This window comes from Amphibalanus amphitrite, unplaced genomic scaffold (assembly GCF_019059575.1).
Source record: "Amphibalanus amphitrite isolate SeventyFive unplaced genomic scaffold, NRLGWU_Aamphi_draft 000001F_arrow, whole genome shotgun sequence".
In the NCBI taxonomy this organism is placed as follows: Eukaryota; Metazoa; Arthropoda; class Thecostraca; order Balanomorpha; family Balanidae; genus Amphibalanus; species Amphibalanus amphitrite.
This window is the reverse complement of record NW_024881499.1, coordinates 799,738-823,710: the sequence shown is the minus strand read 5'-3', so window position 1 is coordinate 823,710 and position 23,973 is coordinate 799,738. Positions and strand designations below refer to the sequence as shown.

Below are 23,973 nucleotides of genomic sequence, written 5' to 3'. Positions count from 1 at the left end.
AAAGCTGGCGACTCCTAAAGCTGGTGACTCCTGCAACTCCTACGCCTCGTTCCATACCTGCGACCGTGGCGCCCTGAGCTAGATAAGCCTGCCCCCGACCTGAGACTGGCGCCCCGTTCCCGACCTGCCACCGACCGGGGGCACCGGCGGCTGATTAACGACTTCTCACCGCCGCCGCTGGCGCCACGGCGCGCCTGTTAAGTGCGCTTCCGGCGACCGCGCGGCCCCTGACCTGGGCAGGCGCGTCGGCCGCTGTCAGACGTCAACTGCACTCCGTTCCCGCGCCGGTCCCTTTTTGCCGCGGCGTCCGGCGGCGCTGGGCGCCCAGTTTGGCTCCAAGCTGAGTTCGTCCACCCGAGCGCCTGCTCAGTCGGACTGACGGTCGGGCTGACGGCCGGACTGACAGCCGGACTGACAGTCGGACGACAGAGGCGTCCTGTCCGGGTGGCCGAGCCAGGATTTAAGGCCGGCCAGTCACCTGTTCGCGCCACTGAACACTGTCACAGTGTCACAGAGCTACGACCGACTTGCGGCACTCGAAAGCAGCTGTTTAGACGTTTAGAGAGCCACCCTCAACCAATGACAATATCACCTGCTAGCCACCACAACCCACCACCTACCTACCGGCCCACCGTCTACCGCCCACCGTCCGTCCACCGCCCACCGTCCCCGGCTCCCCGGCGCCGGGCCTCCCCGGCCGTCCGTTCGGGTCTCTGGGAGCGGCAGTCGAGTTGATTAACGTGTCGCGGTCGCCGACTCCGGGGGCCTTTAAAACTGAGCGATACGGACTCGGCGCATTTTTCACAGCGCCAAACGGAGCAGCAGAGAGCCCTATCAACTTTAGGGTCGAGCCGCTGATCTCTTCCGGACCAAATAGGAATAGTAAAATTTTAAAATATGGATGGAAAAGAAATTCGCTGAGGAAATTATCAAAGACCTGCAGGAGGCTTCCGCAACGCATAGGGTCTCACAAGGTGAAAGACGATACGGTATTTAAGAAATATACTGGAATTCCAGATGTTGCTCGGCACCCCGCCGCGCTGCAGGACGGAGTCTGCCCCGTTCTGTATCTTTTAAACATTCAAGGGTCAGCTATCTTATAGCTATAATATTTCATCTACAGCTATCTTCACGTAACAAAACTGAAGTGATTAGGTCAAGGCCATAAATGATTGGTATCTTCACATAAAAATTGCGGTACCCACATGGTTCCTACGCCTTCCCTGTAAAACTCTTCGCAAAATCCGCCGCTAAATAAGGAAACGTTTCATTTACTTCATGTCATGCCATGTTTGGGCTAAAACCGAAAAATGCAGATAATAAACTAACATTCACATTTCAAATTAGTAGCTGGAATATTCTAAAATTATGATGTTATTCCTTTTTAATACCTTTTCTGTTCGGCTGCAAAACTATAACATCTAGGTAATTTTGTCTACATGGTCAAAACACGGAAGACATCAAGATGTAGGCAGGGTTTATAAGCACTTGCATAGTCTTGTTTTCAGATAAAGTAACTCGAAAACTCCCGAGGTAAATGCGGTTGAAGTGGAGTAACGGCTAAAAAAAATATCAACAACAATATACATAGATATGATTTCATGAGTTCCAGAAATCGTACAATGATTATGGCACCTCGACATAAATGGAAAATGTGCTAAAAATATCCGTATTGTTGAGAGCTTTCCACCCATATACCACGTCTCTACGACTATTTGTTCGCACGGGTAAGGGGAGCATAATTTGACCCCCGTTCGGCCGAGTCACCTGGCCCGCCCTTGTATTGCGCATTGCACACGCTGCCTTCGACCGCATGGCCCGTTGCAGGCGTCCGGTGCACCGTGCACCACCACATCCGGTGAACTGTGCACTAACTATGCACAATAGCTGTACGGCGCAGCAACGGTGGATTCAGCTTCCGTCACAGCGCAGCGCTGCAATGTCGTCAACCGGACCCCATTGGGACCACAAACTAGACCCCGTGGTTAACCGCTAAATGGATCATTTTGGTCACGCATGGCTCTAGTTCCCTCCGCGGCGGCCCGGGTGATCGCCTGGGAGCCGCCTCGGCGCGATGCTGACGCCTCATATCGTAACAGTGTAGCTCTCAAACATGGTACCTACGTAGGAAGAAAACAGCCGAGAGCCGCCGGGCTGGAGCGGTGTCAGGGACAGGTCCTGGGGGAGGCTGGGGCTGGGTGAGGGCCGGGGCAGCCCGCCTCTCAGCCACTGGGACTGCCGACTGGGTGAGGGCTGCCCGCCTCTGTCACCGGGGCTGGGTGAAGGCTGGGACAGTCCGCCTCCCAGTCACTGGGGCTGGGCGATGGCGGCAGCCGGCTCCGGCTCCGGCTCCGGCCCCGTCTGCCGTCTGCCGTGTCCGCGAGGGCCGCCCGGTGCCAGGTGGCAGCGGATCGGGGTGACCGGGTTCACCAGAGCGGCGGGCACCGCTAGACGGACCGCGCGGCGCCAACTGCGCACAGCGCAGGCGGGCCGGCGCGGCGGCCGGCGGCGACAACAGCGGCGGCCGCGGACAGGTCGGTCTACAGTTACATCCGGCGGCCCGGAGACCGTCACCGGTCACACGACGAATTTTACCACTCCCAATCTTACTGAGTGTCGTTAATAGAGGCGAGACTGACGCTAGGTGACGGCAGCCCAGTATATCGGCCCAGTCCCGTACCGTCGGACGCCGGATGCTCAGTAGGTATACGGCGGGGAACAGTATCGGCCCAGTCCCGTACCGTCAGACGCCGGATGCTCCGAGGTATACAGCGGGGACCAGTAGGTATATCAGCCCAGTCCCGTACCGTCGGACGCCGGATGCTCAGTAGGTATACAGAGGGGACCAGTATCGGCCCAGTCCCGTATCGTCAGACGCTGGCTGCCCAGACCACACCGGCAGCCGCTGGACACAGGAGCCGGCCGGAGCCCCTGGTTGGGTCACTGTGGGGTCACAGGGCTTCCTGGACTGCCGATATACATACACCTACACAGGAGCCGCCCGGAGCGCCCGGTGAGCTAACTGCGGGGTCACAGACTCACAGCCACAGGGCTCCCTGGCACGGCACCCGCCGCTGACCAGAGGGGCGCCAGCCGGGCGTGTTTACCTCCGAGTATTTCCAGCAGAGTCGGACACGACGCGGCTCCAGGTGCATCGATTGTCCCGTCCGTCCGCGGGGCCGGTGCCAGGCCAAACAGGCCCCATCGGACGAGTCGACCGGGACGGCCGAGCTCGGTCAAAGGACGCGGCTCGGCCGGCCCGGACGGCGGGCAGCCCGCACAGGCTGAACGGCGGACAGCGGGCATACACCGGACAGTCGACAGCCGGCCGGACAGCCCGGAGCCCCGGACGGCGGACAGCGGCCGCGGCGGACAGCCAGTGCGGCGGACAATCCGGACGGCGGACAGCGGCCGCGGACCGACCAGAAGCCATATAGTGACTGTGATACTACCATAACTCAGCTCCATTACTGCTCGACGAGCCTATAACCGGAGGGCTGGCTATTATGCGCATTGCGCAGGTGCTTCCTCTTCAAACAGTCGTGCGTTTGATTTTCGCCGTTTGCCATGCCGCATCGTCTCCCCATTTCCCTCTCCCGTTCACCACTCTGCACGTCCGAACTCCGAACACTCTGCGCGGGCCCACCCTCCGCCCCGGCCTGCCCCATCCCACGCCCTCCAGGTCAGCCCCCGCCCGGAGCAGCTCCCTGCCCGCCATCGCCACATCCAATTACCCGCCGGCCGGCCGCGGCCGCGGCCACGTGTCAATCACCGGTATTGGGGACGGCCGCGGCGCACCTAGGGGGGTCGGCCGAGCGTGCCGCCACCGGGGAGAGGCACACTCCTCCCCTGCCCGACGGAGTGGGGTGCCGAATCAGCACGGGCTGGGAGCGGGCCCCGGCCGGCGGGAAGCAGGTCCATACAGCAGAGTGGAGACGGGTCCGTACAGCAGAGTGGAGACGGGTCCATATAGCAGAGTGGAGACGGGTCCATATAGCAGAGTGGAGACGGGTCCGTACAGCAGAGTGGAGACGGGTCCGTACAGCAGAGTGGAGACGGGTCCATATAGCAGAGTGGAGACGGGTCCGTACAGCAGAGTGGAGACGGGTCCGTACAGCAGAGTGGAGACGGGTCCATATAGCAGAGTGGAGACGGGTCCGTACAGCAGAGTGGAGACGGGTCCATATAGCAGAGTGGAGACGGGTCCGTACAGCAGAGTGGAGACGGGTCCGTACAGCAGAGTGGAGACGGGTCCGTACAGCAGAGTGGAGACGGGTCCATATAGCAGAGTGGAGACGGGTCCATGACTATCGGCGGGCGGGGCGCGGGCCCCGGCGGGCGGGGCGCGGGCCCCGGCGGGCGGGGAGTGAGCCCCGGCGGGCGGGGCGCGGACCCCGGCGGGCGGGGAGTGAGCCCCGGCGGGCGGGGCGCGGACCCCGGCGGGCGGGGTGCGGGCCCCGGCGGGCGGGGCGCGGCCCGCTGACGAAGACGGAGGAGGAGCGCCGCGGGGCCGCTGATGGATGGCCAATCACGGCTAACATCCGACAGGCGCGGAACAGGGCCGCACACTGCGCCACTGGAGATCAGTCCGACACAGGCTGGAGATCAGGGCGGGAGTGGGGGACAAGGTCGCTGGACAAAACAGACGCAACATCAACACTATAGCACACTGCTGGAGCCGGGGTATTTAGAGCCGTGCCAGAGAATGCAACGAGCCTCTCATCACACCGACATCACCGATGGTGGCTTTCCCATCTCCCCTGGCTCACACGACTCTCATTTTCCCTGACGCACGCGGCTGTGACATTTTTCCCCAGGGGCGCGGGAACTACTTTCAGACTGGGGGGAGGGGTACACCATAATAGAGATCAAACTAGGGTATCCCCAAATCTACTTTTCTCACCGGTTTAGGCCAATTATGTTTCATCCCTTGGCTTTTTCAACAAAAAAGAAATCATTTGCAAAAAAGTACGGTTTTCCGTCTCAAAGTTGTGGGGTGCCCCCAGAGTTGGGGGGGGGGGGGCGGGCAAGCTGCCCCACTGCCCCCGGTTCCCGCGCCCATGTTTTTCCCTGGCGAACATCACTGTCATTTTCCCTGGCGCAAACGGCTCTGTCATTTTTCCCTGACGTAAGCGGCTCTGCTGGGTCCCTGTCGCACATCGGTCGCCGTTCGCAGCAGGCCGGAGGGGGGGGGGGGGGGCGAACAGCGCCGGGCGCGTGGTCAGCACCGATTACCGGAGAATCCATCAGTCTATGCCGCGCCGCGTTAGCGGACGACACGCAGAGCCGAGCGTGGCGTCTGCGCGGCTGAATGCGCCGTGGAAGGACAGGACGGAAGAGCGGTGACCACGGTGGCTGCTGTGGACAGACCAGTAGGTATAGGGGACAGGGCGGAGGGCCAGACACCACAGCCGGGCCGTGTGCTCCCGTGTGTTTCCCGTATGCTCCTAGACCTGCGGCCTGCCCCTCTGTGCGGCGCGCGGCACCAGCACCCGCCCCTGACCGCTGCCGGCGCGCCGTTCCGTGCCAGGGCCCCGGTCACGGCCGTCAGCGCCGGAGCCGGACGGACTGGGGTCGGACGGACTGGGGTCGGAGGCCGGACCGACTGGGGTCGGAGGTCGGATAGCGAGGTCAGCACAGAGAGGTCACAGGTCACACGACGCACCGAATCACAAAGGTATGCTTTAACAAAAATGCAAGCCACACTGAGAACACCATTCTATTTGTAATGAAATCGACTGTCAGTGACAGTCCCATTGCTGGGGAGCACTTGTCGCGCCAGCACGGCGCACCGGTGGCAGGAAGAGGGAGGAGGGAGGGTTTGGTCGGGCTGGCAGGGGGCGTCACGGGCGGAAAATACGCCGACATTGGGACCGGAACAAACACGGCACGGCTGTGCTGCAGCTGCTGCTGTCGGACTGAAGGGGACGGGGGGGGGGCGGTCACCCCCGGGTACGGACTGATGTCGACCCCCCGCGTCTGACCGTGAATCACGTGGCGGATCACGTGCATGGACCAGAGGCCAGTTGTCAGACCCCAGGGCAGTTGTCTCATCACAGGACAGCTGCCAGCCCGGCGTGCTCCCAGACCACAGCTTCCCAGCCCGGCGTGCGCTCAGACCACAGTCGTCCAGCGGCATGGCTCCGCAGACCAGACCACAGCTGTCCAGTCCTGCGGCTCCCAGACCACGGCTGTCCAGCGGCAGCTCCCAGACCACAGCTTCCCAGCCCGGCGTCAGCGCTCAGACCACAGCTGCCCAGCCCGGCGTCAGCGCTCAGACCACAGCTGTCCAGCCCGGCGTCAGCGCTCAGACCACAGCTGCCCAGCCCTGCGGCGATCATACCGGGCGTATAGCGGGCGCACAGAGATCGAGCAGGGTCGGCCGGGGGAGGCCAGGGAGGCTAGGGCCGCTGCACTGACCGCAGCGCCAGCGCCGCCTGGTGCACGACGCGGCGCCACCTGCCGACAGACAGGACCCCGGCAGAGCCGGACGGCGCCCGTGGCCAGCGGACGCAGCCGTAACCAGTAGTTCGTCCGGCCGCCGCCGCCGCCGACGAGCGCCCCGCCCACCCACACGGCAGACCCGCGTCACGCCTATGTGTGTGTGTGGGTGGGGGGGGGGGGGGTCTCGCGTGTCTGATAGTGCGGCGGGTCGGCTCCGGTCGTCAACTGTATCACTGCCGTGATTGCCAGCCACGGCAGGGTACCTGACACGCAGCACTGCGCGTGATATACTTACCTGCCGGGCGACGGTACCCCGTGCCGCACCGGGAGCCGCAGCACAGCCACCCCCGACCGACCTCACGTCCTACAGACACGCCACAAACGCCATTCCAGCGCCATATTCACCGTCAAGGGCTGCTCGCTGGAGTCAGCCTGTGAGCGGCGAGCTAGGTATATCGGTAAAAAGATCTACAGACACTGTATCATGTGTGTGACCTGTGCACCAGGATAACGCCTCCCACCCATCTGGACGGCCCAAGGAGTTCTCACTGATCCTTCTGATGAGGTCACACCGAGCCCCCAGGGTCATTCAGTTTATTGCCAGGATTAGGTGATGGTCGCAATGTTATAGTTATGATCTGATTTTTATGTGAAACTAACAAAATGCTTACACCGATCTGATCCCATGCCCCATGTAAGTAAAGCTCCAAAACGGTTGATACGGCGTCAAAATAAGCAAAACACGTTCAAACAACGAAGCCTTAAGGCTTATTTGTCTTAGTTTTCCATCTGTTTTTGGAATGTAAAAATGCGGATTTTCCGCTAGCTGCAGATGCATCTCTCCCCTGCCACACTTACCGCCTCTGACTTGTGCAGAGTTATAGGACACGCAACAGCTTATTGCATCCAATAAGGAAAACACCGCCGCGGCATTCCTACCTACTCTAAAGCCCTTCCGCTACACGGCTGTGGAGAGCACTGATCCGAGCCTGTGCCCAGCCTCAGAGTAAGCTCTCGCGCGCCATCTCAGCCGAGGTAAAGTGTCCTTTACAGGCGGCCGATCCGAGTGAAGTGCTCCTTACAGTCGGTCGGCCCTCCGCACGTCACGATTCGAGAGCTCTCAGCTCTCCTGTTGGTCATATACTTCTATCCGAGACGTGGTGCGCCCCTCCCATCCCCTGGGACCCCGTCCTGACCGGCCGGACCCGCTGGAGACCCCCACTCTGACCGTCCGGGGACCCCCACTCTGCCAGCCCGAGGACCCTCCATATGACCGGGTGTCACCGATAACAGCGTGACAGGAGCCGTCGGTTTCCTCGGCCGCCAGTTTCCGTCGAACGGTGGCGTAGGGGTTTTTGCAGCAAGTCGCGCCTTCTTCTGGAGAGGGAACTGCATGGGAATTATCGTTGCTCTTGTTTTCCATCGCTTATGACATGGCATAATGACAGTGGCGACAGTGCATGTAACGCGAGATATAATGGCAGATGACCTTCGTACGATCCCTTTTCATCGAGTTTCCTAGAAAATTGAAGAGGAGTGAGCTCGCTTGCAAATACCGACATCCAGAACAACATAAGCCGGTCGCCAAACACGGCGTGCGGTCCGTTGAAGGTCCGCCTCAACGCTGAGGCGGACGGTCAGCGGACGGTCAGCGCGGCGGGCCGGCCAGCGGGCGGTCAGCGCTCGCTCAGGTGGGCCAGCGCCGGGTGGCGGGCGGTCAGCGGGCGGTCAGCGGGCCAGTCAGTGGGTCCGTGGGCCAGCGCCCAGTGCTGGGAGGTCAGCGGGCAGCGGGCCGTCCTCCGGCCACCAGCACCGGCACGGGCCGCGAGCCCACTCTGCACAGTCGACTGGTACTTATTGCTAGACGCTCCAGCGGTCTCCGTAGGCAATCGGCACAGCTGCCCGTCTGACGGGCTGCACCGTCGTTAGGGGACCACAGAGGCGCGCCAGAGACTTCGGCGGCTGCTGCGGTGTCGTCAGTCACTGTACATACTGTGGTATCAACACGGACCACCGAGGCACGTCAACGACTGTCGGCGGCTGCTGTGGTGTCGTCATGCCGTGGCGTCGTCAGTGACCATACCTACTGTGGTGTCGCCAGTGACCCGTACTGTGGCGTCGATACGGAACGCTGAGACCAGTGACGGTGGACGGCCGGGCCCACTACACCCAGAGGCCGCCGCTCACCGTTCGATCACTCCTGAACACCACGTTAATCAGCGCCGGCGCCCAAACACAGCCACACCGGGCGCCACGGCCAAATAAACACCGGCGGCCGATCGCTCAGAGCTGCTGCCTGGGACACACGGGGAGGGCAGGACGGCCGGCCTCTATCGCTCGCACCATGACCCCGAGCGGAAAGAACGGTTCACCCGGGCGAAACGGTGCGGTATCTACGGACTGGCATGATCTATGGTTTGGATGTATTTCAGCGCCTAACCAGCCGTGACCTGTCCATCATGTCTTGTTACAACAGACTGAACACTGAGAGCATACGGACGGACGGACGGACGGACAGACGGACGGACGGACGCATTCGTTTACGGCCGTCTCACCACTGAGCGCAGACATCTGACGGACGGACGGACGGCGTCATGTAGTTTACCCCCGACTGAGACGAGCCGACCGGCCACGTCTGCTGATCCATCTCACTTGCACGGCCCGTACACAAATCCGTGGATCCCTGGATAATAGGAGCTCCGCTCTCCGAATCCGTGGAGAATTAACTCCGGATTTCCGGATCCGTGATATTTGTCACTCCACGCCCAGCTTCGTGGGTAATTCTAACTTCACCGCCTGATTCCGTGGACACTGGACAGTGTCCACTCCGGCCGCATCACGGAGCTCAGAGCAAGGCAGGGACCGGACCGCGCGGCCATACACAGCGGCCAAACACAGCGGCCAGGGGGGATTACGGCTGGTAACGGTGGCCGGCACGGGGAGCGGGGGGGGGGGGGGAGGGAGGGAGGGTGGGAGCGGGGGAGGGGAGGGGGCGGACTCACCTTCAGAGGCCGGACGATGGTCACCGTCTCGATGGTCTGAGTGGGCGCCATCTTGCCATCAGAGGGCGCGTGACTGGCGCTGCAACAGAGACCGGGCAGGTTACTAATCAGAGGTGACACGGGACAGATCAGGTCACTGGTCACAGGTCAGAGATACAGCGAGACTGATCACAGGTCAAGGTAACAAGTCACAGATACAGCGAGGCACGTCACCGGCCAAAGGCACAGCTAGACGGTCACCGGTCAAAGATACCACGAGACGGGCCCGCTCACCGGTCAGGGATAAAATGAGAAGGATCAGGTCACTTGTAACAAGAGTAAGAGTAAGAAACACGCGGCCACAAGTCAGCGAGACAACGAGACAGGCAGACACGGGTCAGATCAGGTCAGGTCAGGGCGCTGCCGGCTCGGGCTGTCAGCAGCCAATTCTCTGCGGCGGAAGTCCTCCCTGCCCTGCCTACCGTGACGCCACAGTGCTGCTCGTGCTTCACACACCTGTGGCAATGTCAGCACTGAGCAGCAGTCAGCTGACTGGCACCTTCTGCACACCGAGACTCAGCACACGGAAAAAAAAACAGCCCCGTGTACATACACGGAGAGGTGACGTCAGCGCTGCGCCACACGGCTGCCGGAGGGCCATCGGAGGGCAACTGGAGGGCCAGCGGAGGGCCAGCGGAGGGCCGGCGGAGGGCCACCGGAGGGCCAGAGGGGGCTGCCGGAGGGCCACTGGAGGGCAACTGGAGGGCCGGCGGAGGGCCACTGGAGGGCCGGCGGATGGCCGGCGCAGCGGAGGGCCAGTCGAGGGTCAACACAGGGCCATGCTAGTGCGGCCACCGAACGGCATTGACGTCCGACCGTGGGGATTACACCGTAGGTACAGTCCACAGCAGAAGTAATGTGGGGTTTCAGTCATGGGTATGTTCTGCTTCTGAAGCTTAGGAACGATTAGCCATACTACAATGAAACTTTGAATGTAGCTTATATGTACCGCCACCCTTGCAGCTGCAACTTTAGCTATTGACATCTTCTTTTCGATCACTCCGCATTAAACAATCGCCAGTCAAAGCCAACCGTTGAGATTGGTAAAACCCTACATTACTTTAGCGGTGGGCTGTACATACACTCCCCAGATGTTGACTGGGTCTCCTAGACTTGGAGGTCGGGGTTTTGATGAACTGACACACACTACCTACACATGCATCACAATGCTAGTTGTACATACAATTCGAAGAACGAGGATCAAATAGTCAGCATTGTTAGCTTATCTATTCTGCATGGAGCATTAAAAATATTAATTACTTAAGCAGCTACATCACATCACATCACATCACATCACATCACATCACATCACATCACATCACGTAAATAACTCCTCCCAAGCCAACCGATAAGGCTCAGATTGCACGCTCGCGGTGGAGTCGTTATTTTATTCGCGTTGAACTGAGCATAAACGCAGATCACTGTTGGAATTTAAACGGCGGTGTTAGGACAGTCCAGAGTCTTAGACCATCGTCCGCTGAGCTGACGGGGAGAGGACCGCTGGCAAAGAAAGGACCCGTCCTTTAACTACTGCTACTACTGTATAAGCAGTGGTGTTGAAGTGTTACATCTGAAGACAGGAATCAGCGTGCATTACTGATGGTGTGGACTGTGGAGCCAATGTTAACGACAATAAAACAGTGGTTAGGAAAGTACTTCCCAATTCAGTCTCACTCCCTCTAGGGACGGACAGCTTGCATTTCAAATTAAGTCATTTACCGGTACCAGACGTTTAATAAAGCCGTCATGACCATGCTTGTTCCGCCATCAATCCTTATTCGGACTAATAGAGCTAGGCCAGACTGAAAGCCCCAACGTTGGACTGACAGAGCCGTGTCAGCTCTCTCCGTCAGTCTGACAGCCGTCAGTCACGGTTTATCAGTCCATCAGTCAATATAAGTCGTCCTGCAGCTGCGGGCCGCTGAGCACCCATCCGTTCGGCTGCGAGGACTCCGCGCCGGCTCTGTGACGGGCGAGCCGCTGCAGCGGGTTTGCAGAGTGATGGACGCACAAAACACGCCACTAGTTGGGCCGCGTCACAGCCAGCACGACACGGTGAGCGATACTACAGCGGCCGAGCGGGGACGGCGGCGGAGCGTCCTTCTCGGGTCCTTCTCGGGTCCGACACCGAGCCGCGGCTCAACGCAAAACGTCTCCGGTTAGGGACGGGACAACGGCTGACGGGGTGGGTTCGACACGGCTCCAGCATCCGCAATGACTCAGCTCGAGTCCAACAGACGCCGGAGGCTGCTCAGGTGCTCCCTGCAGGTGCTGAACTGCCTGTACTGACGACAAGTCACACCAACAACAGCGCACCGGCGGCGGTAAAAAGGAGCCGCCGCCGCGCGCAGGCAGAGGTGCAGCAGTAAAAAGGAGCCCGGCTGGTCGGACCAGCTGCGGCTCCGCTCCGGTACATACGAGTATACAGGGCGACGGCCGGCCGGACCCACTCTCCTCAGGCACTCCCGCTGGGGCGTCACCGGGCAGCGTCTTACAATGGTGGTCAGGTGATCAGTGGCCCAGAGGCTCAGTACACCACTCCAACACTGCCGTTAGGTGTTCGCCGCCGAATCACAGGTGTGAGGCACATATCTGCGCCTACCTGCTGGACGGCCGTCTTCTGGCAGCACTGATGGGCGCGGTGCAGAGGCTCTGTGAACTGGTTCCCAGTATCGGCAGCCCATCTCGGCCCGGCGGACTGCTCTCGGCCCGGTGGGTAGCTCACCAGTCACAACTCAGGGCCCGGGGACTGCTCCTGGTCCGACGGACTGCTCTGGACCAGGGGACTGCTCCTGGTCCGACGGACTGCTCTGGACCAGGGGGGCTGCTTCCGGCCCGACGGACTGCCCCCGGTTCGACGGACTGCTCAGGGCCCGGCGGATCGCTCTCGGTCCGGTGGACTGCTCCCAGTCCGACGGACTTCTCCCTGCCCGGCACATTGCTCCCGGCCCAGTGGGTAGTTCACTACTCTCGGCCCGGCGGACTTCTCTCAGCCCGTTCAGGATGCCGGACCGGCACGGGAGACTGTTCCCGGTCCGACGGACTGCTCCCGGCCCGGTGGACTGCCCCCGACCCGCTCAGTATGCCGGACCGCCCCGACGGACTGCTCCCGGCCCGACGGACTTCTCTCAGCCCGTTCAGTATGCCGGACCGGCACGGCGCCCGTGGGAGGAGGAATGGTTCCCGGAGACGCTGAGCTCGGCGGTGGCCGGCGGGCGCGCCGTCTGAGGCGGCAGGGTGGCAGGTCTGCAGCGAGCCGACCTGCTCACCAGAGACCGCAGAGAGCTGAGAGACAATGCCGAGTCACAAGGACATGACTTATCTACTGCAAAAAGGGAAAATTCCGCAACTTCAGAGTTAAAATGTGCACATAACTAGGTACACATCTGTAGACTGTACGTGACTGTTAAAGGTAGTGTGCCACCTTTGAAAGATTTCCCGTTTTATTTTTCCTAGGATAAGAAGCTTCTGTTTTTACCTAATATCGCAAAAAAAAATCAAAAATGGGCCTGGAATAGTGCCTTTTTCGCCTAAAAGTTTATCGGTTTTTAGATATGTATAACAACTGTAGTGGGCTCACCTGCAAACAGGCGTCGGGCAACAATCGCGAATGCGGCGCACTTGTGACAATAAGCAAAGGTCATTATAGTGTTACGACCATACGACGTACGGGAATGAGTTATCAGCTGTCTAATCGTAGACAACACAATGTCGAGCCTTAAACTGTAAGCCTGTATTGGTATTGTTTCTTAAATTTGGCTGTCGAACATTAATTTGTGGTTTGAAATATGATTTTATGTAAAATAATTGATATGAAACAGCCGTCTCTTGAGTTATGACCCCATTACACCACACGCAAGTGGCAGAAATGACAATGATCAGCTGACGCATTTTTCTTGGCCGAAGTCAGAGCGCGCGGCCCGACGCACCACGCGTATTTGGAAATTCCGACCCCGACGAGCATCAGAAGCCACCTAACAGGCGTGTTCGAAACCGCAGGAGATGATGATGAACGGGTTTATCGAAACTTGATTGGATGAGCCTATCGGTAATAGCGATTTTAGTGTGTGCATTTATTGTTCATAGTGGTGTGAAATGTGGTTGGGGTACGACCGACAACCCGTCGGGGCGAATTTCGCACTGGGGTACTCAAAATTTGAAGAATTTAAGACGTTTCCATAAGTTTTGAAGGTATGGATAAGTTCTAAAAATCCGGTTCTCCTTATCCGGGTCATTAACTCCATATGGTCCAAGAAAGCTGGCACACTACCTTTAACTGGCCCTCCGTTGTAGAAAAATATTTGTTATACTTACATAGCCTTAGGACTGCATGCATATTGGCTGTAATTGAGAACAACATGCTATAGCGTTTGGAATCCATCGAAAAGCAGCACTATACACTTCACGCCTGGTGATCCACAGCTATCCCTGCGAAACAGCGAGCGAGCTCTATATACCTAATGCTTAAGCAGCATATCTTAACCAGCATCTCAACATGAAAACTTTCCACATGTTTCATCCCGGCATCAGCCTGTCTGAGAATCCACCAACTCTGCTAATTCGTCTCACTGAGACCGCATTCCAGGCGTACTCTGAGCCGGCGTGGACTCACTCTCTGTGCCCGGAATCTTCCCGGACTCGCTCTGTGTCCGGACTCCGACAGAGCGGCGTCCGTGGATTGCCCGGCCCAGTGGCAGAACGGGCGTGGCCCGGCACCCGACTACCGGCCCGGCGCGGCAGACTTGGTCCGGAGCCGCCGACTACCGAGATCGGCCGTCTCATTTTATATTCATGGAGAGCGAGCTCGTTAACTGGCCGGGTTCGGGACCGCTCTTTCCCGGAAGTTTGGCGGCAGCGCAGTACCACACCGCGCTGCGACGCAGACCGGCAGCGGCTCGGCGCAGTGGAACTCCGCGGAGACGGCTCAGAATCGGCATCACATTCAGTCGACTGGTTGGCCAGCACCGGAGAGGGGATCTAATCTACTTATACCTCGCACTGGATGCTTCTTAATTTTGTAACGAAATGAAGTTCGCCAACCCTCGCCGAGCCCATGCGCTCGGCGAGGGGCATATAGGAAAGGATCATGCATGATCCCTTCCTATATGCCAAGGTCCAGGGCGGAGGGGGTGGGGTGTACGATGTGCGATTCCCTCGCCGTTTAGTCCCCAAATGAGCAACAGCGACAAAAAAGCAAGCAAAGGTGCCGTAACGAGATACAGCAATGCATGGGGTACCCATTTTTAGGGTCCAACGCTGACATCAAGTTGAGCTCAAAGGTAGGTACATCAAGGTCAACGAGCTTAAAGGTAGAGGTTTTTTTTTATGATTTCGCCAAAAATGGTCGAAGAGTGTCGAATATGGCACCAATGCGTTTTCGTGTCCAGCCGTTTCAAATGATATACTTTTTGTTTGAGGAAGGACATCACTTCGTCACTCCTTTAAAATCACTGGACCCGCTCTTGGCTGGATTGAGTCCTACCTGCACCAGCGTTCCCAGCGAGTCATTATCGATGGGAAACGCTCTGACTGGCTGCCGGTGCTCTCCGGAGTGCCGGAAGGCAGTATTTTGGGCCCGATTCTGTTTAGCTGCTATGTTGCAGATATTCCGAGATGTATCAGCAATGGTTGTCTTGCCTACGCTGATGACGTCAAGATTTTTCACCGCGTCAAAAATCACAAAGACATTGATTCTCTTCAGGCTGATCTGGACCGCCTTTGCGAGTGGTCAAAATTCTGGCGCTTGAAACTCAATCCATCCAAATGCAAGGTCATCACGTTTACTCTACGAAAGTCTCCATTCATACACTCGTATACTCTGGACAGTCACCGACTTGAGCGTTGTGAGCATATCCGTGACCTTGGAGTGATTTTAGACAGTAAGTTCACCTTTGCCCAGCACGTTGACGAGGTGACCAGGAAGGCTAACCGCATGCTTGGCTTGCTCATTCGGAGCATGCAGACCGCGCCATGTATGCGCGGAACTAGGTTCGACCATCGCCCCGTGATGACTGCCTATGTCGCCCACGTCCGGTCGGTGATTGAGTATGCCAGCGTCATATGGTCAGGGGCTGCTGTAACCCACATGGCCCGCCTAGAGCGTCTCAATCACCGCTTTCTTATGTGGCTAGCTGCAAAAACACAGGGTAGGTGTCCTTCTCTGGACTACCAATCCCTTTTAAATCACTTTAGATGTCAGTCAATTAACCCGCGCGGGCTGGGGGGGGTAAATTTTACCCCCCCCTCGCGAATTTTTGCGATATCTCAAAAACGGCGGCGCGCAGCGCCGCCAAACTTTCAGTACCTTTTCTTACATCAATTTGACACGTTCCCTGAAACTTTGAGCGAAATCCGTCGGAAAATTTTTGAGAAATTGACGTTTTAGTGACGTCATGTTCGCCATTTTCGCCTCAAAAACGGCAAAAGTTCAAACGCCGCTAACATCTTCATTTTTAAAGGAATAAAGACGTAACAAAAAAGGTTATACGTAATTTTACTTTGTCTATCAAATGGCTATCTCGGTTTTTTGAAAATTTTGGATTTTGGCCTAATTTTTTTCAAAAAACTGACTTTTTTGGGAAAATCATTATAAAATCCAAAATTTTGAGTCTATCGAAAAAACCGGAATATATGTCAGAGAAGTGGTCTATGTGCACCTACATACCAAATTTTAGAAGAATCGGTTCAAAAATGTGGGAGTTATTCAAAATTTTATGACGTCACGACACACAAATTTTTTGAAAAATGACTTTTTGGAAGTTCTAGGCCTCGTACGGAAACAAAAATAGCACCATTCGATTCGCCGTGAAAAACTGCATCAGATAGACACCTTTTTAGGCCTTAACAACCAACTTCAAAATTTGACCTCACTTGACCTGACCTTGACCTGACCTCGACTTGAAATTCATCCAGAGGTGGTCCATATCACGTATTGAGTGTGCCTATTGAATTCTATGAGTAAAATGACCCATAAAACATGTGTCGCACATGCCCTTCTCTATATTTTGTTTTTTGGTGACCTGACCTGACCTGACCTGACCTTGACCTTGACCTCTGAATGATATTGTATGCAACGAATATTGTCTTGGTAGCCTAAGAACACGTTTTGGGCGATCAGTCTCAGTCCATGACTCCATTCTTCGGCAACTACGGTGCAAGGCCGATACTGTAGAAACTTGCAATTTGTACCCTTGACCTGACCTTGACTTTGACCTCAAACTTTAAATTAAGTACATGTTTTTAGTAGTTCGTGATGAGAGCTTTCGATTGGCGTTTGAATTTTCCAAATCGGACCATTAGTTCGGGAGATAACAGGGGGGTAAAATTTACCCCCCCCAGCCCCGCGCGTTCGGCTGGAGACCCCAGCCCCGCGCGGGTTAAGGCACGCATGACACAGGCTGATATAACTTTTATGCGTTCTATCTTTAGCGGCCGGATTGACTGTCACGAGCTGGTGGCGAAATTCGGCCTTGTCACTCAGGTTAGGCGTTCTCGGCACACAGGCCTTTTTCATGTCCCATTTGGCAGAGTTAACGCTGTGAAGTGTGGCTTGTTTATTCGACTACCCAACCAACTAAACAAATTCTTACACGAGCATTCGGAGGCAGACTTCTTCCAGCCGTCATGTCATTGGAGAGCGCTACTGCTCCGCTTTGCGAGTAGTCAGGGCACTTTTAATGAGTGATATCGACTGATGTCAGCCAGCACTCTTTGCTACTTACTTTCTGTGATCGCGTCTGGTGTATGTGTATGTATGCTGGGAGGGGATTGTATGTGCGTAGGGGGAGGGCAGTGCGGGTTGAATGCCTGAGGGGGTGGGATGGGAAATTTTATTGCGACTGCAGCCTTAATGTGGGCCTCGGCCTGTGGTTGTTATGAAATAAATAAACAAATAAATAAACAAATGAGCATTTGCCGCTGGCAATGCCGGGTCAAAGCAGCTTAGACCAGGTAACTAGTCGAAGGAGGTCAAGTCGCAGTATCATTGCGGCAATACGACATCGCAGGTCAGTGACCTGACCTGACCTGAAAATCCAGCTGGTGCAAAAAGATCAGACCTGAGTAAAGGGCAAGATACCTATGCTAAATTTCAGCTCTATCTGTAAGGCGTTCCGAGCATCGCGAAAAAAAACGCCAGTTGGAAGATGGCACTTAACCCCCTCGGCCGAGGAGGTCAAAGGCTAAAGCAGCTGATCCACGCCACTGCGCTGCGATTTCATCTCTGCACGCTGATTAAGTTCAACCGTCGTGCAACTCATCCAGGAGCAGCACATAACAAGGCCCACTCGTGACTCGACGGACATTCTGCACAGTGTGTCTGCAGCGACACCGAGCGCGGCGGGCCATCTCAGCAGCCGAGCTCGGCAGCCCGCTGGTCCGGGCCGCTGCAGTCCGTACTTACTGACTCCGCCCGAGCCGCCCCGGTCAGCGGCACAGCCCGGGTGTGTCCGTACCGCGCCGACCCAGTTCGGCGGGGTGGCCCGGTCAGTGCAGGTCACGGTACACTGGCCAGTCGGGCGGCACACCCGGCTCTACCCCTCGGAGGAAAGGCCCAGGGCTGGCTACCTCCAGACCCATTCTGCGTCAGGGGCCGTCTGGTCCCAGAACGGTAGCCCCGGAAAAAACAGCCTGGGCACAGGCGACCAGTGTCGAACACCCGCACTTACGCATGCCAGTGGCTCAACCGGTCTCATTCTGCTGAAGGTATCACACCAGAATCGAGCCTTTTCGATACCCTGCAACCGAGAGCGCACTCTACGTAAGGTACGAAGGTAGGTACGATGGTAAGATGTGATCCAAGCAGTCCGGCTACTGATAAGAGAATACGCCGAGAGACCACTTTTTCACAATAATTGCGGCCTTACCCGTGACCTAGAGCTGTGGCGTGTTGGGGCGGCGTCCTTCAGTCGGCAGAGGTCGCCGGCCGTCGCGATCAATGTGTGGCGTGCTGTCACAGGACGCCGGCGGCGGCCACAGCCGACAAATGATGAAAAATGCACCGCTCTGCTCCGCGGCACGCCGGGTCGATCGGCACGGCGGCGCGTGACCTCCCCGGTCCTCCTATCACCTTCCCCTCCCCCCCCCCCGGGGCTGCTATCACGCAGTTCAGCACCACCGCGCAGAGCCTGCTCTCTCAGCACAGCTCCCACTCACACGAGGATTCCCACCGGGCCAGCTCAATGTACCGCCGAGGTCAATGTCACAAACCCTGTTTGGCTGGCTCTCGGCGCGGTAATCCCATTCCGCGGCCAGCTGAGCGCCAATTAGTCGCCGAGAGGCGGCGTTTTCCGCCGGCCACGGCTCGTCCGTCCACTCAGAGCGCCGTCCGTCCTCTCAGAGCGGGGCCTGCTCCGCAGCTCAGTTTGCGCCGCAGCAGCTCAGCCAGAACAGCTCCCCAGCTACCGCGGGACGCCGGAGGCCGACCGACCGCACTGAGCTCGGACGGAGCCGGGTGTATCCTGGGACCGGTGGTTCCCGGACCAGTGTCTCCCGGGAACAATGTCTCCCGGACCGGTGTCCCACGGAACCGGTGGCTCCGGACCAGTGTCTCCCGGACCGGTGTCTCACGGACCGGTGTCTCACGGACCGGTGTCTCCCCGGGACCGGTGTATTCCGGGACCAATGTCTCCCGGACCGGTGTCTCCGGACCAGTGTCTCCCGGACCGGTGTCTCCCGGGACCGGTGTCTCCCGGGACCGGTGTCTCACGGGACCGGTGTCTCACGGGACCGGTGTCTCACGGACCAGGACACGTGCCGGGGCCGACCCGGCCGGTGTCAGTGAGAAGAGGTCAGCTGGGGAGAGATGTCCGCCAGGAAAGGACACGACCGGTCAAAGGCTGTGCACGTGACCGCTGGGAGGTGCTGGGCACAGGTAAGGTCGAGGTGCCCTTGTCGCATAGGCGGGTTAGGTGAGAAACAGCGGAGGGTGGGAGAGGCTCGGGAGAGGCGGCAGAGCGGCGGAGAGACCGGCAGAGGGTGGGTGGATCAGTGGGTGACGGGCGGCACACCATGCTTCAGGTGAAAGCCGACCGACCCAGAGTCTCTGTCGGGAGCCCGACCGGACAGCTGTGCCATACCGACAGGGCAGGTGGGCGGGGTGTGCCGTCGACAGGGCCGGTGGGCGGGGCGGGCCACCGGCAGGGGCGAGTGGGCGGGGCGGGCCGTACCGCACCTCCCACCCACACACGTGCTGAGCGAGTCGCCCCCGTGGCCGGGGAGAGCCTCTGATCCCGGTGGGCGGTGGCACACGGCGCCGGCCGCGGCAAGGGGCGCCCCACGCGCCACACTCCCAGTGTCAGCGGCACGGCGCCGGCCGCGGCAAGGGGCGCCCCACTCCCCCAGTGCAGCGGCACGGCGCGACTGGGGCAGCCGCGGCAGGAGCGCCCCACGCCCCCAGTGACATCGGCACGGCGCGACTAGGGCAGTCGCTGCAGGAGCGCCCCACGCCCCCAGTGCAGGGGCACGACGCGACTGGGGCAGCCGGCGACACCGGCCGGAGCCTCTGACTGAACGGGTAACGAGGCACGTCATACGGGTAACGACGGGACCCAACGCTAAAAGCGTAAGAACTGCTCCATTTCAGCTGTCAAAACCATTCTCAGCTCCTATCCCAGTATCCCATATACCTAAAGCCGAAGCAAAGTGAAGCTGATAAAAAAAAAACAACTGAAACCGAACAGACCTTGGATCTATTGGCTACTGATCAATGCTGAAGCAATGCACCTGAAGTGTTGTTAGGCCTTACGGAGCGTGATGCAGTTCTGGCGGTTCCAAACGAATGGCTGCAATTCGTCGGATTTTGGGGCAGCACGGCGAAGGTGCAGCAGCGAAAGTGTCCCTATCTTTGGCATCGCCGATCTCAAACAAATTGGGGGCTGTGCGCGCACTTACCGACACAGATCTCCTTACTCTTCTCCGCAGGGTGAGTCTCACAGTCCTCACAGTCCTCTCTGCAGCGTCAGTCCCCGAGTCTTCCCCGCAGGGTGAGTCTCTCGGTCCTCACAGTCCTCTCCGCAGCGTCAGTTCCTTCCCGAGTCCTCCCTCTCCGCAGGGTGTCTCACGGTCCCAGAGCCTTCTCCGCAGCGTCAGTCTCAGTCCCTGGCAATCCCGGAGTTCCAGAGTCTCTGCACGGTCAGTCAGAGTGCGAGGCACTCACAGGTGTCCGATGTTGTGTGTAGGCGCTCCAGGAAGGTCGTTATACGCTCACAGGTGCGGAGGTACCGACGTGTATCCAGGGTCTCCTCTCCAGAGTCGCCGGCACCGAGCTCAGACCTGCCACAGGGGCTCGAATCACCGCGTGTCCCGCCGCCCACTGTACCGGCACCGGTCGGGAGACCACTGTGCGGCGCTGCCGAGCTGCCGCCGCCGCTCCCACCTCTCCCACCTGCCGGCCGCTGAGGCTGCTCCGCGGCCCGCGGCCCGCGCTCCGGGCTCCGGCCGGCACCGTTACAGGCCGACACCCGCTCGGCGCCGGCCGGTCCGCCGCGCGCCGCCCAAAGCCACAGCCGCCGGCCGCGGCGCCGACCGGGCGGCCCCGGCTGTCTATAGGGGGCGGCCGAATTCCACTGGAGAGAGAGACGGCCGGTCCAAATGGAGATGGTCCGGTCGGATTGGCAATGAATCGTGCCGGTGGAGCTACATGGGGAGTGGCTCACGGCCGGGCCGGTGAGATGTTTTGGCGGCGGCCCCGCCCGTGCGAGCTCGGTATCTGACGCTCCAAAAAGCCGTGGACTGCGCTGGTCAAAGGTCGGCCAGATACCGTCGGGCCAATATTGCGGCCGCCGCGCCAGTCAGGGTCAGAGAGCGGCAGCCGCTGTCCGCCGCCGGCCGGCCGCCTCTCATCTCTGATCGGCCACCAATACACCAATACCAATACACCAATAGACCACGGCTGAGCCACAGGGCAGGCATCAGCAGACGGACCACCCGTCCGACCAGGTATCAGTAGACGAACCGACCAGGTATCAGCAGACGGACCAAGCAGCTATCAGCAAACGGACCACCCCGTTCGACCACGCATCGGCAGACAGGCCGAGCAGGTATCAGCGGACGGACTACCCCGTTCGACCAGGCATCAGCAGACTGACGCAAACAGCGTATCACCAGGTATCAGACCAGGTATCAGTAGACTGAAGCAAGCAGCGTGCCGTGCCCTGCTACGTTCCCCCACATGCGGGCCCAACGCCCGGTCTTAAAAATGCCGCAGAAGATTTGGGAACACTGGAATTCAGCTACATGAAACGGCTATCAAATGCCTAATGGTTATCATCGCGCATTAACGTTAACTGGAGTCATTTTGTTGACTCTTGACACGCATTTGCCAACACTAGCAGCCAGCAGGTATCATATACAATTACATGTTACAAAATGCCGTAGATGGGAAAGTGGCACTTTATTGAATTGGACCCGCGAGGTTATGCGCCTCAATGTCCATTTTCATCGACCTGACAGCCCCTCCGTCAGCGCGGCCACAATATCATCGGCGGACCATCGGCGGACCATCGGCGGACCATCGGCGGCCCGTCGGTCGGCGGCGCCGTCACCCCGACATCAATACCCATTACCGGCGACAGGCCGGGACCGGGACGTTCGGCGGACAGCAGCGGCCCGGGCCCCCGCGTTCCGGACCAGCCCCCGCACGTTCCGGACCTCGACCCGGGCCCCGCACGTTCCGGACCTCGACCCGGGCCCCGCGCGTTCCGGACCTCGACCCGGACCCCCGCGTTCCGGACCGGCCCCCGCACGTTCCGGACCTCGACCCGGGCCCCGCGCGTTCCGGACCGCGGCGGCGCCGATGAGTTCTGCGGAGCCGAGTGCCGGCGGCGCCCGTCGGCACGTCGGCAGGTCGGCGGCAGCATTGGACTTGGGGAGGGGAGAGGAGGGGGTACCTACCCGGGCCGACACGCACCAGCCGAATCGATGGACAACTGGTACAAGCCGACCGCCGCGCCGGCCGGACAGCGTCGCTGGTGACGGTTCGGCGGTCCCCGGACCGTGGTCACGGAGCCAAGTCACAGTCCAAGGCGGTCGGGGCTGGGACCGACGTCAGACGACCCCCAGGGTGGAGCACCACGGGAGCGCGTCCGAGAGCGACCGCACCGACCTAGAGGCGGGCACTTCGAGACGAGTCGGAGCTCGGAACAGACCGGGGTCGGCCTTCAGGAGCGATATGGCGACTGACTATCGAGACTCATAGAGTCTATAGTCAAATCTGAAAATGTGTTTATCGCGACCTTCAGGCGTGATATGGCAGCCGACTACCGAGCCTCGAGTCTAATCAGATCTGAAGATGTGCCTGCAAATGATCGACATGCGGCATTATGTGTACCGATAAGCAATGGATATCAACTTTTCGATTCTTTTAAGAACCCAGAAGATTAAATAGACTAAAAAGTGGAAAGAAATCAAACCAAGCGTAGCTGCTCGACATAAAATGATAATAAACCAAACTGAAACGTGAGCACATACATTGCAGGACAGCTTTCCGTCCCCGAGGGCGCCGTGGCGGCCTCAATGTGACCATGTCACCTCGCCATTTGCGAGCGATATACGAGCCCCCGCGGCCCCGTGCGGCAGTGGCATTGGTCACGCAGCGCGCCACTCGTGCAGCAGTTACCCACTGAGTGAGGCGATTTGTTCCTTTCCAAGGCGGGCTCCGTACACAGCTGTTGTTGCCAAGCTGTGTGCATTGTGCACTACGTGCAGGGGTGTAGGGAAGCCGGAAGTCCTACATACAAGTGTACAACGCAGATCAGCGCAACGCCCGCGGTAATAACACGTCTGGAGATGAGCTTATAAGTGCGATTTTAGCAATGACGACCGCACCTAAGGTAACTGTCCAACATGACATCTACGAGCGAGCTCTTCTTTTACACCTTTGCCACTTTTACTCTACTTCCAAAGTGGCGTGAACTATCACAGCAGACGCAGCTGAAGCACGTCCATGCGTTGACACCGTGAGCCGGCGGACAAAAGGTTTCCGTTGAAGGGATTCGGTAAGATTCGACGACAACGTGTGCAGTAAACGTCAGTGTTGGAATCATGCAAGTTGCGTGACAGTGACGAGGCATCGCACGGGCCGGGTAGCACTGCGCTCCAGCTGCGGTGTATACGCGACCGTCGGCGCGACCGTTCTACCCGGCAGCAATGGTGACGAGCTATATAGGTCGACAAGGCCATCTCCCACCCAACTGTTACCGAATGGCCAACGCTTTTAATTTGGAAATAAACCACTATAGTTCGTTTTTCTTAAGTTCGACCCTCACTGTAAACATCTTTTTGGAAACACCACGAGAATTGCTAGCTGAATTACTGAGAAAACTGGTTAGCGCACTTTGTACTGGAGATATGAATTAATATTTTCAAAATAAGTTTCTAACACCAATGATATACTGTTACGTTAAACGCCGTGCGATTTATTAATTAGTTTACTTATACTTCCTGACAATTCCTCGATCCTTGTGGGGCTGCAAATACCGAGCTGCGAGTC

The 23,973-nt window shown here is 58.4% G+C and overlaps 1 protein-coding gene across 3 annotated transcripts in view; it reads right to left on the bottom strand.

The window, feature by feature from the left end:
• Nucleotides 1–23,973, bottom strand: part of LOC122382159 (transmembrane protein 47-like) — a 72,151-nt gene that overhangs the window by 32,821 nt on the left and 15,357 nt on the right. For all 3 annotated transcript variants that reach the window (XM_043367342.1, XM_043367514.1, XM_043367429.1), the window contains one exon: nucleotides 9,447–9,525. In XM_043367342.1, the coding sequence (XP_043223277.1) occupies nucleotides 9,447–9,525 (79 nt within the window). The remainder of the gene's footprint in view (nucleotides 1–9,446; nucleotides 9,526–23,973) is intronic.